This window comes from Mastomys coucha, unplaced genomic scaffold (assembly GCF_008632895.1).
Source record: "Mastomys coucha isolate ucsf_1 unplaced genomic scaffold, UCSF_Mcou_1 pScaffold21, whole genome shotgun sequence".
NCBI classification, from domain to species: domain Eukaryota; kingdom Metazoa; phylum Chordata; class Mammalia; order Rodentia; family Muridae; genus Mastomys; species Mastomys coucha.
In genome coordinates, this window is record NW_022196904.1 from 48142309 (window position 1) to 48155079 (window position 12771).

General features: G+C 38.2%; 1 protein-coding gene across 3 annotated transcripts in view; it reads left to right on the forward strand.

Annotated features, from left to right (window-relative positions):
• Gabrb3 (gamma-aminobutyric acid type A receptor beta3 subunit) overlaps nt 1-12771 on the forward strand; it is a 233683-nt gene that overhangs the window by 197270 nt on the left and 23642 nt on the right. For all 3 annotated transcript variants that reach the window (XM_031386833.1, XM_031386832.1, XM_031386834.1), the window contains one exon: nt 1146-1283. In XM_031386833.1, coding sequence (XP_031242693.1) covers nt 1146-1283 — 138 coding nt within the window. The remainder of the gene's footprint in view (nt 1-1145; nt 1284-12771) is intronic.

A 12771-nucleotide genomic window follows, 5' to 3' on the forward strand; every position in this document is an offset into this window, starting at 1 on the left:
AAAACCAAAAAAAAAAAAAAAGAAAGAAAGAAAGAAAGAAAGAAAGGACTTTATATAAAAGAGTGGCATAATCAGGTTAGTATTTTATTAGAGAAGGAATTGTCAGATCAGGAAGACAGAAAGAGGTGCTAAATGGTAGATGCCACACCGTGGTCTATCTAGAGGATACCAAATTGCTCTAGGGACATGATGAACACTGCAGAAGCCGAGGTCCTGGGCTATGAAAGCACTGGATACATTTGTTTTGTATGTGTTCAAACACAAAATTGCAATGATACATTTTTAAATCAGATTTGTGTTCTATTGATCTAATTGAAAAATCAAATTGGATGTGAGAGAAGGTTGAAAGGGAGGAAGGGGAAGAGGGAGGAAGAATTAAAGGAAGAAGGGAAGGGAGATGAAGGAAGAGAGGAAGAATAGAAACAATGAAAAATTTAAAAAAAATACAAAGAGAGCTGGAAATAAATATATGATTTGCTGTGACCTTCTGGGTGACTCCTGGGTGGTGAGATAAGACTGTGCTTTCTTTCTCATTGATTCTCTCCTTCTCAAGGAGCACTGCCTGTCTTTCAGGTGAATACAAGAACTGTCCCCAGAACTGGGTGAGAGATACAGTCCTTACTGTTAGCACTCTCCTTGTGAGGAGGACACCTATGCCAGTGCATCTGGGCCAGGAGTCTCCCAGCAAAGGGCATTTCTAAAATGGACAGGCACCTTAAAAGAACTCTTGCCACTAGACTCTGATTGGAAAGGTTGGCCCTTAGTCTCTGTAGCTATTCCTGAATCCTCGTACCTGCTTTCCCCTGGCATCATACTCTTCGCTGTAAAGATATGTGGAAATCCTCAACTAGATGATGTCCAGGTGATTGCAATGTCACTCAGAACTCTGGTCCAAGCTCTCATCTCCCACAATCCTAGTTCTCTGCCTTTCAGGACTATCCTGCTTCAAACTAGACTGCTGAGGTAACACAGAGACACCTGAAAGCCAATTTATTCACATTCTTTACAGATGTGCACATTAAATAATTCTTTAAATCTAATAAAGCTATTACTTCTCTGTACCAAAAACAAGTTCTTGGGTTATACATTGCTATTTAGTCACAGTGCCTCCTATCCACCATGTTCCTGCTTCTCTCTCCTGGTAGATGGCTACACTACGGATGACATTGAATTTTACTGGCGTGGCGGGGACAAGGCTGTCACTGGCGTGGAAAGGATCGAGCTCCCACAGTTCTCCATTGTGGAGCACCGTCTGGTCTCCAGGAATGTTGTCTTCGCCACAGGTGATACTGTGTCCACTTTTAGTCCTTTTAAGATGCTTGATGCGCTCACAGTATGGTCTCATAGTGAAGTGCATGTTGGCTGGCTTCCATGTATTGTCAGAAATTGACCATCACATGAACTGCTTTAGTGTGTGTAAAAAGCATTGGTTCCAGTGATAAGGAGATTCGACCACCTAATAATGAGACACTCCCCAGCCTATGCTGTGGAAAGTAAGACAATGAATGAGAAAGTAGCTGGTCCCTGTTTAATATCATATATAATATTCTATCCTTGGCTAGAGAAGAGGCTGGATAGTCTTAGAGATAAAAAGAAAAGGGCAGGGATGATAGATGTTCTCCTAAAAGCTGCCACCTTTTTCACTTCCTGGGCTCAGATTAGCTTTGATTATCCAGGACAGAGGTCCATGCTGCTCTCCCCACCCCACATGGTCTTCTCTGAATGCTGTCTGGTTAATGTTGCCATGGCCTGAGCTTCACCACCATTCTTATCCAACTACCCAGAGACAGAGAAGACATCTTCTGCTCTCTGTCTGTGCTTGCTGAGATTTGATTAGATTTCTGTCACATGTATTTGATGTCTGTGGTGGTATGTCAGTTGCTTTTAATTCTTTCAGAGAATGATAATTCAGATGATAAATAGAAGTGTTTTCCAAACTGAAAGGAATGGCCATGTGTATAAACAGTGTTGAAAGGGATAAAGGAAAGCAGAACGGTCTGTACATTTAAACAAAAAACAACATCAATAAATCAGTCTCAGGGTGTGATGGCATTAAGGAAACTAGCCATTTGCCATCTGCCTAGTACCTGTGGGAGACTGTGGTCTCTTCTGCTAACTAGGTCTGGTTCATTTCACCTTCATGCTGCTTTTTTCTAGGAGGCACTCTGCTCTGTTCCTACTGCCACAGCTATCCTGGCAGGGTTATGTTGTTGCTGTATACCTTCACAATCTCCTTGCATTTCTACCCACAGCATATGCTTCCCTTGACAGCAGGCATGCATATCCCCAGGAGGGACTGGTCCTATTCACAGCATACTCAGCTCTCCCTGCAGCCCACTTCCTGCCTGAGATTGGAGCATTAGTCATTGAGTACCTGCACAGTGGCTCAAACTTTTTACCTGTATCTTTCCTCTCCAACCTGGCTTCTACCAGCCAGTGTTAGTGGAGACAGAAGCTTGAATTTTTAAATCAGTTTTGTCTGCACACAGTATTGATGAACTGTGGTCTGCAGATCTATGAAGACACATTTTGTGTGGGGCATGGGAAAAGTCATAATCTGAGGCTTAGCATCAATGATATCTGTGCACAGTCAAGAAAACTGCTCTGATGCATTGAAGAAAATGGCTCATTAATTATGTATAAAATTGAGATGTCATCAGTCCTTTGCCCGAAGCCTTATGTGCAAAAGGACTACTCAAAGTATGCTGGTAGTATTTCCACAGCGGAGAGATCCTGCCCATGTCTGCATTTGTCAACAAAGTTGCCTTTGTGACCAAAACCTGTTAACCTAAGACTCTCTTACAGTACTGTCTCAGATGCCCAGGGAGGTATATGGACTGGGCAGCACATAGCCTACCTTGGACTGGTACTGTTCTTTTAAGCACCTGTGTTTTGATTTGTTCAGAGATGGAAGCCTGAGTGTATTTCCTAAGTATGCATGTTGTGGGAACAGAGAAAAGTCTTCTAGATGTGTATTGACCCATGAGGTCATCACGATACAGCACTGTCTTTCTTATAGCCTGACTTGAGTTCTGCATTCACTGAATGTTCATGGGCCTCAATATAAGTTATAAAACCTTTCACTTCCAAAGAACATGTACATTAAAATTACTCTGACCCATGAAGAAAGAAATACCACGGCCCTTGTCATCTTAAAGACATTTTAAAGCTAAATGCAACCGTAGATTTTTGTTATTTTCTGGTGTTGCATATTAATGCAATTCCAATTGGTAATCTAGAGTGAATGACTTCATCATCTAAGCATAGGCTGTCTACCAAGGATTAGGGAGGAACAAAAATATCTGTCCATTTGAAAGGTAGCTTGAGTCATGCATAGCTGTTGAATCTACTGAATACACCTGGCTGGCAGGTATATATTAAAATGAATTGTTTCTGCAGAAGCGATAGCTAAATAAATATTTTACATAGAAGAAATAACTCAAAACCCAGTGACATTCTATAATCAAGGATTAAAATACCATGTCAAAAAAAATCACATAAATCCTTCCTGTCCCTGAATGGGAATTAAGGATTGTGCCACTTGTAATGAGGTGTCTGTGCTCTAGAATTGCTGTAGAGTTATGGAATGATAACTGGGTTCATTAGTGCCCAAAACACTTCAGCTCCTAGCATAATACCAATGTTCTAAACAGTGTTTTGATTTTTGAAGAGAAATCCAGGCTGCATAGTACTAACTCCCTACTACAATAACATTTTTGTGTCAAATTTATGCCACTAATGTCCCTGGGAGCCCATACAGTTGCAATGTATTAGCTTATATTAAAGTATAGGAAAATTGGAAGTCTGTGATGTTGATTGTTAGCGTAGCAATAAGTATGCCCAGGGTCAATCCCTAGCACTGCAAAGTAAACAAACAAATAAATTAGAAAATTGAAGTGGTGTTGATATTGGGAAGTTAAACACAGCTACCATGATGGTCAGGATTCTTCTCGCATATCAACCATGGTCTATTTTTGACCATTTCCATCATTAATCTTTCCAAATTCTAAGTCATCATTTTCCAGTTTTGTGTGTGTGTCTTAAGTGAGTTCTTATAAAAACATGTAATTCATTTTACAAAAAAAAAGCTGTACAAAGTATGAAGTCAGGAGAAGCAACAATCTCCTGGAACATTACGTGACACCTGTATCTGACTCCTTTGCAGTCTTGTGTCAATGGCTAGGTGTTCTAGATGAGCTGGGCTACCATGCAGACTTTTAAGAACTAATACTTGGGTTGGAGGCCTCCACATCCTAACCCAGGACCCTGGAATGTCTTAATTCAATACCAAGAAGTCATGAGAGACAAGAAAGAAATAACCACCTGCCACTAAGCCCTACTCTTCTCTACTGCTGAGGTAGCCTGATGCTACCATACTTCTCAAGCCACTGACTAGCTCTGATACTTTTTCCATGGCCCCAATCATGAACTCTTTAGTTTAGTACTCTAAACTTTTATCTTAGAGGCTGCATTGAACTGTCCTTTTCTCCTGCCATTCATTCTTTATTGCACCTCCAAGCTTTCATTCAGATTCTGCCTCCATTTGATATGTTTTTCTTTTTCTTTCTTGCAAAGTCCATTCATACTCTCTAGTGAGCAATTCTCTTGCCATTGCCTCTGCTCATCTTCCTTGTGCTTCTACTTCAGTTTCTTATTTTTTCATTGAAAAACTTTGAGACACATCTGGTATAATTTGTCATCTGTCAAGTGTTAATCTCACACTTCATCAAATGTCCTATAAAGTCTCTTGAATAAATGTATTTCTATCTAACCATATATTCAGGGTTCTGACAAGTTAACTAAAATACAAACAATGGGTTCTCCCAGGAAAGTCCACCAGGAATAAAAAAATAGGTCGACTTCATTAAGCACTTGGTTAAGCAACTGACTTCTTGAGAAATACTAGGTCTATTAGCTATGTTCTGTTCTCATTTTGAATTCTAATTTTTATAAAAGTGCTTATGAACATATTACTCAGAGTTTACAAGCAACAGTTTTAACTCAAGTCTGGAAACCTGCATTGTTGTGCTTTCTAAGAAAGTACAAAAGCATGGGAAGAAGACATAGACACATAAGGACAGTGACAGACAAGGTGACAGGAGATGAATACATCCAAGTGACACCCAGTCCTCAGTAGGTTCCAGTCTACGTGGCATCTCATGCCTGCAAAAGATACTGAAAAAAATGAGCTGAGAGTGTCCATGTGGTTAGTAGATGTCAGTCCAGCTTTATGAACTTTTGTAATAAAATTCCAGGAATAAGTACAAATCAAACATATCTAGAGTTTTGTGATAATTTTGGTCAAAACCTAAAATGTTATTAGAGATTCTAAACAAATTTTGGGCATGTTGTAAGTAGTTTATTTACTGAATTTTAACCTTTTTTATTAATTATTTTATTTATTTACATTTCAAATGTTGTCCTGTTTCTCAGTCTCTCCTCCACAAAGTCCCTACCCTCCATACCCTTTGGCTTGAAGAGGGTGCTTCCCCACCTATCCACCCACTTCAGCCTCATCCCTCTAGCACTAAGCTCCTCTGGGGCAACAAGCCTCCACAGGGACAAATACTTCCCCTCCCACTGATGCCAGATAAGACAGTCCTCTGCTACATAAGTAGCAGGAGCCATGGACTCTCCCCTGTATACACTTTGGTGGTAATTTAGTCCCTGGGAGCTCTGAGGTTAGTTGATATTGTTGTTCCTCCCATGTAGTTGCAATCCCCTTCAGTTCCTTCAGTTCTTCCCATAACTCTTCCATTGAGGTTCCCTGGCTGAGTCCAATGTTGGCTGTGAGTATCTGTATCTGTCTTAGTAAAGTGCTGGCAGAGCCTTTCAAAGGACAGCCATACCAGTCTCCTGTCTGCAAGCACTTCTTGACATCAGCAATAGTGTCAGGGTTTGATGTCTACAGATGGGATGGATCCCAACGTGGGGAAGTCCCTGGGTGACCTTTCCTTCAGTCTATGTTCCACTTTTTGTCCCTGCTTTTCCTTTAGAAAGGAACAATTCTGAGTTAAAAATTTTGAGATGAGTGGATGGCCCCATTCTTCAAATGGGGGTCATGTCAATCTACTGGAGGTGGTCTCTTCAGGTACTATCTCCTCACTGTTAGGCATTTCAGATAATGTCACCCCATTGTGTCCTGGGAGCCTCTGGAATTCCTAGCATCTGGAACTTTCTAGTGCCCCCCTTGTACCCCCCTACTGCTATATATTTCTATTCATTGTCCTGGCTCTCTCGAATTCTTTCCTTCCCATAACTGACCCCACCCTCCCTTTTTCCATCCTTCTTCCCTCTACCATCTAGTTCTTTTCCTTTTTCTGCCACCTGTGATTATTTTGTTCCTCATTCTAAGTGGGATTCAAGCATCCACACTTTGGGCTTCTTCCTTATTAAGCTTCATATGTTCTGTGAGTTGCATTGTGGATATTGTGAGCTTTTGGACTAATATCCATTTATTAGTAAGTACATAAGATATATGTTCTTTTTGGTCTGGGTTTACTCACTCAGGATGCTACTTTCTAATTCATCTATTTGCCTGCAAAATGTGTGAACTCACCATTTTTAATAGCTGAATATTATTCCATTGTGTAAATGAACCACATTTTCTGTACCCATTCTTCCATTGAGGAACATCTGGGTTGTTTCTAGCTTCTGGCTATTATAAATAAGGCTGGTATAAACATAGTGGAGCATGTGTCTTTGCTATGTGTTGGAGCATTTTTTTGGGTATATAAAGATGCCCAGTATTGGTATAGCTGGGTCTTTAGGTAGAACTATTTCCAGTTTTCTGAGGAACCACCAGATTGATTTCCAAAATGGTTGTACCAGCTTGCAATCCTACCAGCAGTGGAGGATTGTTCCTCTTTCTCCACATCCTTGCCAACATCTATCTCCTGAGTTTTTTATCTTAACCATTATGATTGGTATAAGGTAGAATCTCAGGGTCATTTACATATGCATTTCCCTGATAACTAAGGATGTTGCATACTTCTTTAGCAGCTTCTCAGTCATTCGAGATTCCTCAGTTGAGAATTCTTTGTTTAACTCTATCCCATTTTTCATTGGGTTATTTTGTTTTCTGGGTATATTGTATATTGGCTAGAGTTCTTTGTATATTTTGGACATTAGCCTTCTGTTGGGTGTAGGATTGACAAAGATCTTTTCCCAATCCAAAGGTTGCCTTTTTGTTCTATTGACAATGTACACAAGCTTTTCAGTTTCATGAGGTTCCATTTGTCTATTGTTGATCTTAGAGCCATTGTAAAATATCTTGGTGTAACTCTACCAAGCAAGTGAAAGATCTCTTCAACAAGAACTTTAAATCCCTGCTTTAAAAAAAAAATTGAAGAGGACCTCAGAAGATGAAAAGATGACCCATGCTCATGGATTGGCAGGATTAGAATAGTAAAAATGGCAATTTTACCAAAAGCAATGTTCAGTTTAAATGCAATCTCCATCAAAGTCCCAACTCAATTCTTCACAGACATAGAAAGAACCATTCTCAACTTCATCTGGAATAATAAGAACAACAATAATAAAAAACAAAACAAAACAGGATAGCGAAAATTATTCTCAAAACTAAAAGAACTGGGAGAATCACCATCTCAGACCTCAAGCTGTACTACTACAGAGCAATAGTAATTTAAAAAAAAAAAAAACCCTCATGGTATTGGTATATAGACAGACAGGTGAAATTTTAACTTTTAAAATCTATCACTTAAAAGTGGATCTGATTACTTCTCTCAAAGAAGTAATTAATAAGGCAATGATTAGAATTTCTGGGTGAGCTGAGGTAAGACCTGCACGAGTAGCAATAAAAGAATCTTTTCCATTATTTTACCTAGTTTCTGTTTGTTACATACTGTAAGTTTAAATGTTACTGAAATATATGTGATGTACCAACATTTAATGAAAATTTAAAATTTTAAATGTCAAATCAAATTGATTCAAGCTCATTAATATTAATAACTTTTCTGTTATTATAAAGTTATATAAATAACTTTAAGATTCATAAATTTTCTGTTTGAACACATAAATAAGAATATGTTGCAAAGACAGATGTGAATCTAAACAACTCTGCCTAAAGTGAATGCTCAAGTAACAATATCCACCTCTTTGGACTTCTTACCCTTTCTCCTTGAGAATAGCTATTGCCTTATGACCCTACAGCCACCGTCACCCAGTTTGAGCATTGTCTAAAGGATAATAGAGTCTGACAATTCAACAATTGTTCTCCACCTGAGCCTCACATTTGGAGAATTGATTCTTCTCCAAAATATATTTCATTTGTTTTCTTTGTAATCAGTAGAAATGCTTTGCTTCTTATCTACAGGAAGGCATAATTTTGCTTGAATAACTATATGTGCAGATATGTTATTTACGTGCCTTAGAGTGGAAGTGGAAATGTTCAAAATTAAGTTACAATGCCAATGTGCTCTACAAAATGGTTGTACACATGTATCAGCCAGCCTGAGATCCCTGCCACACACACTTGACATAGTTATCACCTACCAGATGTAAGTTGTGTCTTGTGTCTTCCATTTGTCTGGCTTATAGTGAGGGTGAATGCGCTTTCTGGTGCCTACTTGGCAGGCAAGCATCTATGATGAGCTGCCTGTGAAAGACATTGTGTGAATTGTCTCTTTTTAAAAATAAATTGAAGATGCAGTGTGTTATAGGTTGTGTGTATTACAACACTCTTCTTAGAAATTGTGTGTGCATGAGGTCTGCTCTTATAGCTTGTCTGTACATTGGTTTATTTATTCAACACAGTACTCATTGCATCCTTTGCTTTAAGTTAGCAAAATCCTTCCCACTCTTCACTCTTATTTATTGCTCTTGGCTTAGTTATTCCTGTTTTTCTTTTTTCATAATTTTGCTATCAAATAATTATTTTTTTCCTTAAAATGGGATGATGTGGCAGTAGATGCTGCAATGCCCACATTTGGAAGAACAGAGGCAAAAAGACTACAAGTGTAAGGCCAGGCTCAGCTAAATATCACAATCCTTTCTGAAGGATAGGACAGATGGACAGTTTGTGTAGTATTAGCTCTTGGAAGCAAATTGGGGGTGATCTAAAGAATATGGGAGTATGTTTGTAGGTTTGACGAAAATACAGCTCTACTTTACAGAAGGAACTTGTGAATCCCTGGGTTTTGTTGTTTGTTAACATCCTGGCCCCTGGTCCTCACAGACACATGCCATACTGTACTGTAAATTATCTCTCTATAGTATCAAAATAGTGCTTTTAATATCCATCTCCTTCATTTTTAGAAGCTTCTCAATGTCTACTTCTTTTGTTTGTGTTATTAATATGAGAGTGAAATATGGAAGGATCAATTCTTATATTCATATTATATAAAATATGGATCAAATGCATCTATAGTGCATCTATAGTTTTCTAGTAACATTTAGAGGAAGCTTCATCTAGCACAATGTGCTTTTGGAGGAAATATATATATTGTTTTATTTTTCGAGACAGGGTTTCTCTGTGTAGCCTTGGCTGTCCTGGAACTCACTCTGTAGACCAGGCTGGACTCAAACTCAGAAATCCACCTGCCTCTGCTTCCCAAGTGCTAGGATTAAAGACATGTGCCACAACCACCCAGCTGGAAGAAAATATTTTGAAGTTTAAAGTCAAGGTCTTTACTTGTAACACCAGTAAGCTATGAAAATGTGTACAGAGCATGGGAATCACTATCAAGGTAAATAACTGGGTTTAAGGAAATCCTGAATAGAGGAGATCATAATCAATGTGCTTAACTCAGGATAGAGGAGCTCTTACCTAAAACACAAGTCTTGCACATCACCAAATGAGGATTGCTTCTGAGTGTCTGTCCTGCACACTGCCAAAATTTGTAATGTTCAGTCTTTGCCAAATCTAAAATTTATTGCTTTTTTTGTTTTTGGTATTCTTTGCATTGGAAGCTTAAGATATTTTTCAAGGTCCATGGAGAACAGATTATTTAATATATGTCTTTAGCTGTTCGATATTTTGATTTTTCTCTATTTTTTTTCTGGAATGCAACTATATAAGGGCATTATGACTTTGTTTCAAAAGATTTTGAAATGTGGAGAAAGACTGAGATGGTGAAAGTGATCAGTTCTTTAAGTTCTTTTTCAAGAACACTGTTATGCTTCTTCACCAGTGATTATGGCAAACTGAGCTTCCCTTAAAGCCTGCTCTATGTCCCTCCGCTAATACATATGCATCCAAGAGTCTTTCACAGATCTAAAAAATCTAATATTTTCCTGAATTCATATTGACAAAAAAATTATCATTAGCTCTTTATTTGTAAAGGCATAGTAGGTATAGAGAAACAAAGCAGAAAGATGCATTAACAGCTGTGGCTTCCTCTTGCTTTACTCTCCTCTTGAGCTCAGGGAGAAATTGCCCTTCCTTTCTCCCTTCTCTATTTTATTCCTTTGCACATCCTTCACCTGTGTGTCTAGGCTGGACTCCACTTACAGTTCCTGAGTTCTAAGCAGCAGGCTCAGAGCATGCATGCAACCTCCGCCAGAGAACAGCTTGAGTCTGAGTGTGCTGCTGTGAAATCACTTGCCTTTAGGCGCTTCTGACATATGTCTAACTCCAGAAGCCAGAGTTTTTCAAAAACTCATTACCCTATATCCTTATAAAAGTATTTATCTACATACATCTACTGGAGTTACCTTTAGGACTCTTAAAAAAAATGTCTAAATATGCTCAATGGTGAGAGCACTTTGATTACAAAAAGAAAAGAAAAAAAGTAAGGGAAAAATTAATATGTATTTATTGGCAATATAAGACATCTTTTACTTGCTATCAGTTAAGGTATATAATTCTCAGTAGTAGACACATAGCAGATTTTCTCCTTTTTATCAGTTGATTTATTGAGATATTCATGTATAATATAATTCACCCATTAAAAGTCTACAAGTCAGTGATATTTTATGTATTTGGAGACCTCTGAAACCTTGAACACAATCAAGTTTAAATTTTACTGCCCCTCAGAGAAACCAGAGCTGTTGGCAGTAATTTTCCCATGTCTGGTCACTAATCCACTTCCCTTTTTTCTGTGTGTCCTTATTCCATACACTTCATGTAAATGGAGTCACACAGTAGAGTCCCTTGTAAATGACTGCTTTCAACTAAGGTTCTTTTGGCACTCACGCTGTGCTGTGTGCCATTTTTTTACTACTGAATACTCTTCTAGTGTACGAATGGACTTGGCAGTTCTTATCCTTTGAACAATTAATTTTAGTTATTTCCATGTGGGGGCTATTTAGAATGAGATTGTTATGAACATTTGTGTCCATGTTTTACTGTGGTCTTTTTTTAATTTATTCACTTATATTCATTTTCTGCAATATAATTATTAATTTTTAAATAATTTTATTTGAAGATTTCTTACATATATATAATGAAATTTGATAACATCCGCCCTTTCCCGCCTTTATTATCCATTGTACTTTCTCCAAAATGTCTCTCTTACAACTTAATATATTTTTTTATTTTTCATTACTCAGTAAGTCTAATTAGTGCTGCTAGTGTGTGTATAGCTATGAAGCCACACACTGGAGCATGGGAAAGTTATCAGTGACTATATTGAAAAAAAAAAAAAAGATTTCTATTTAGCTGCTGCCACCTGTCAGTAGCTCCTTAGTAAGGGATGCAGTCTTGAGATTACCCACCCTATCTATACTGGGATTTGTAATTCCATGGTCTTATGTAGGTCTTTTGTAGAACCATAGCTTCTGTGAGTTTATTATATGATAACAATGTATACCAGTTCAGAATATATCATTCCACAGCACTCCTCCAACCCCTCAGCTCTTCCTTTTCCTCCCATCTCTTCTTTTACAATCCCTGAGCGTTAGTGGTGATGGTATTAATGGAGATATTGCATCTAGGGCTGAACCCTCAGTCTCTTATTTTGGCACTTTGATCAGTTTTGCATCTCTGTATAGATTGCTGCCAACCAAGATTATCGGTATAAGCATAATGAAATCAAAAAGCAGTTATTTACCCAATAATAGTTGTGCTGCTACACCAGTGGGAAGACCTTTGCAAGAGGGTCAGCATTGTAGCATGTATTCCATGCTTGTAGCCAGTGCTGGTTATGACCGTGAGTGCATTTTTTTCAGCCTGCCCAGCACCTTCTGACACTATGAACCCAAGAGGGGACATTTCTCAATGGACTTGAAATTGGTTTCTCTGTGTCCTGTAACCAAAGTGTTTAGTGTCCTTAGTCATAGTTCTTAAGATTTAGTTCTGCAGGGTAACTAAGGGCAATGTGTAGTTTTGAAGACCTCCCTGACCAAAAATATGTAAGGAGGTATCCCATGCCTTGCACTGTGATTTTAATTTGATAATGCATAGATATGTTTTTATTGTCTTAAAAAATTAATTCACATATTTATTAGTCAGTGTGATGCTTTAACCTTTGGAGGAACTTTCAAAATGTTTTCTAAAGCAATCTGGACATTTTACATTGACACCAGCACCATGTACAAAATCGAATTTCTTCACACCGTACCCCATCCACACTGTCGTTTGACTATAGTTATCCTAGTAGTTTTGTGTTGTGCATTTGACTCACATTTTTCTGGTAATAAATCTAGCTGAGAATCTCTTCACAAAGCTGGTGTCCCTGTGTCCATTTTCTTTAGAGAAATGCCTATTCTAAACCTTCCCCCAACTTTTTATTTGGTTATTTATCTGAGATATTTTTGAGGAGGAGTAAACATTCTTCATATGTCCTAGATATCAAGTATATGCCTTATAAA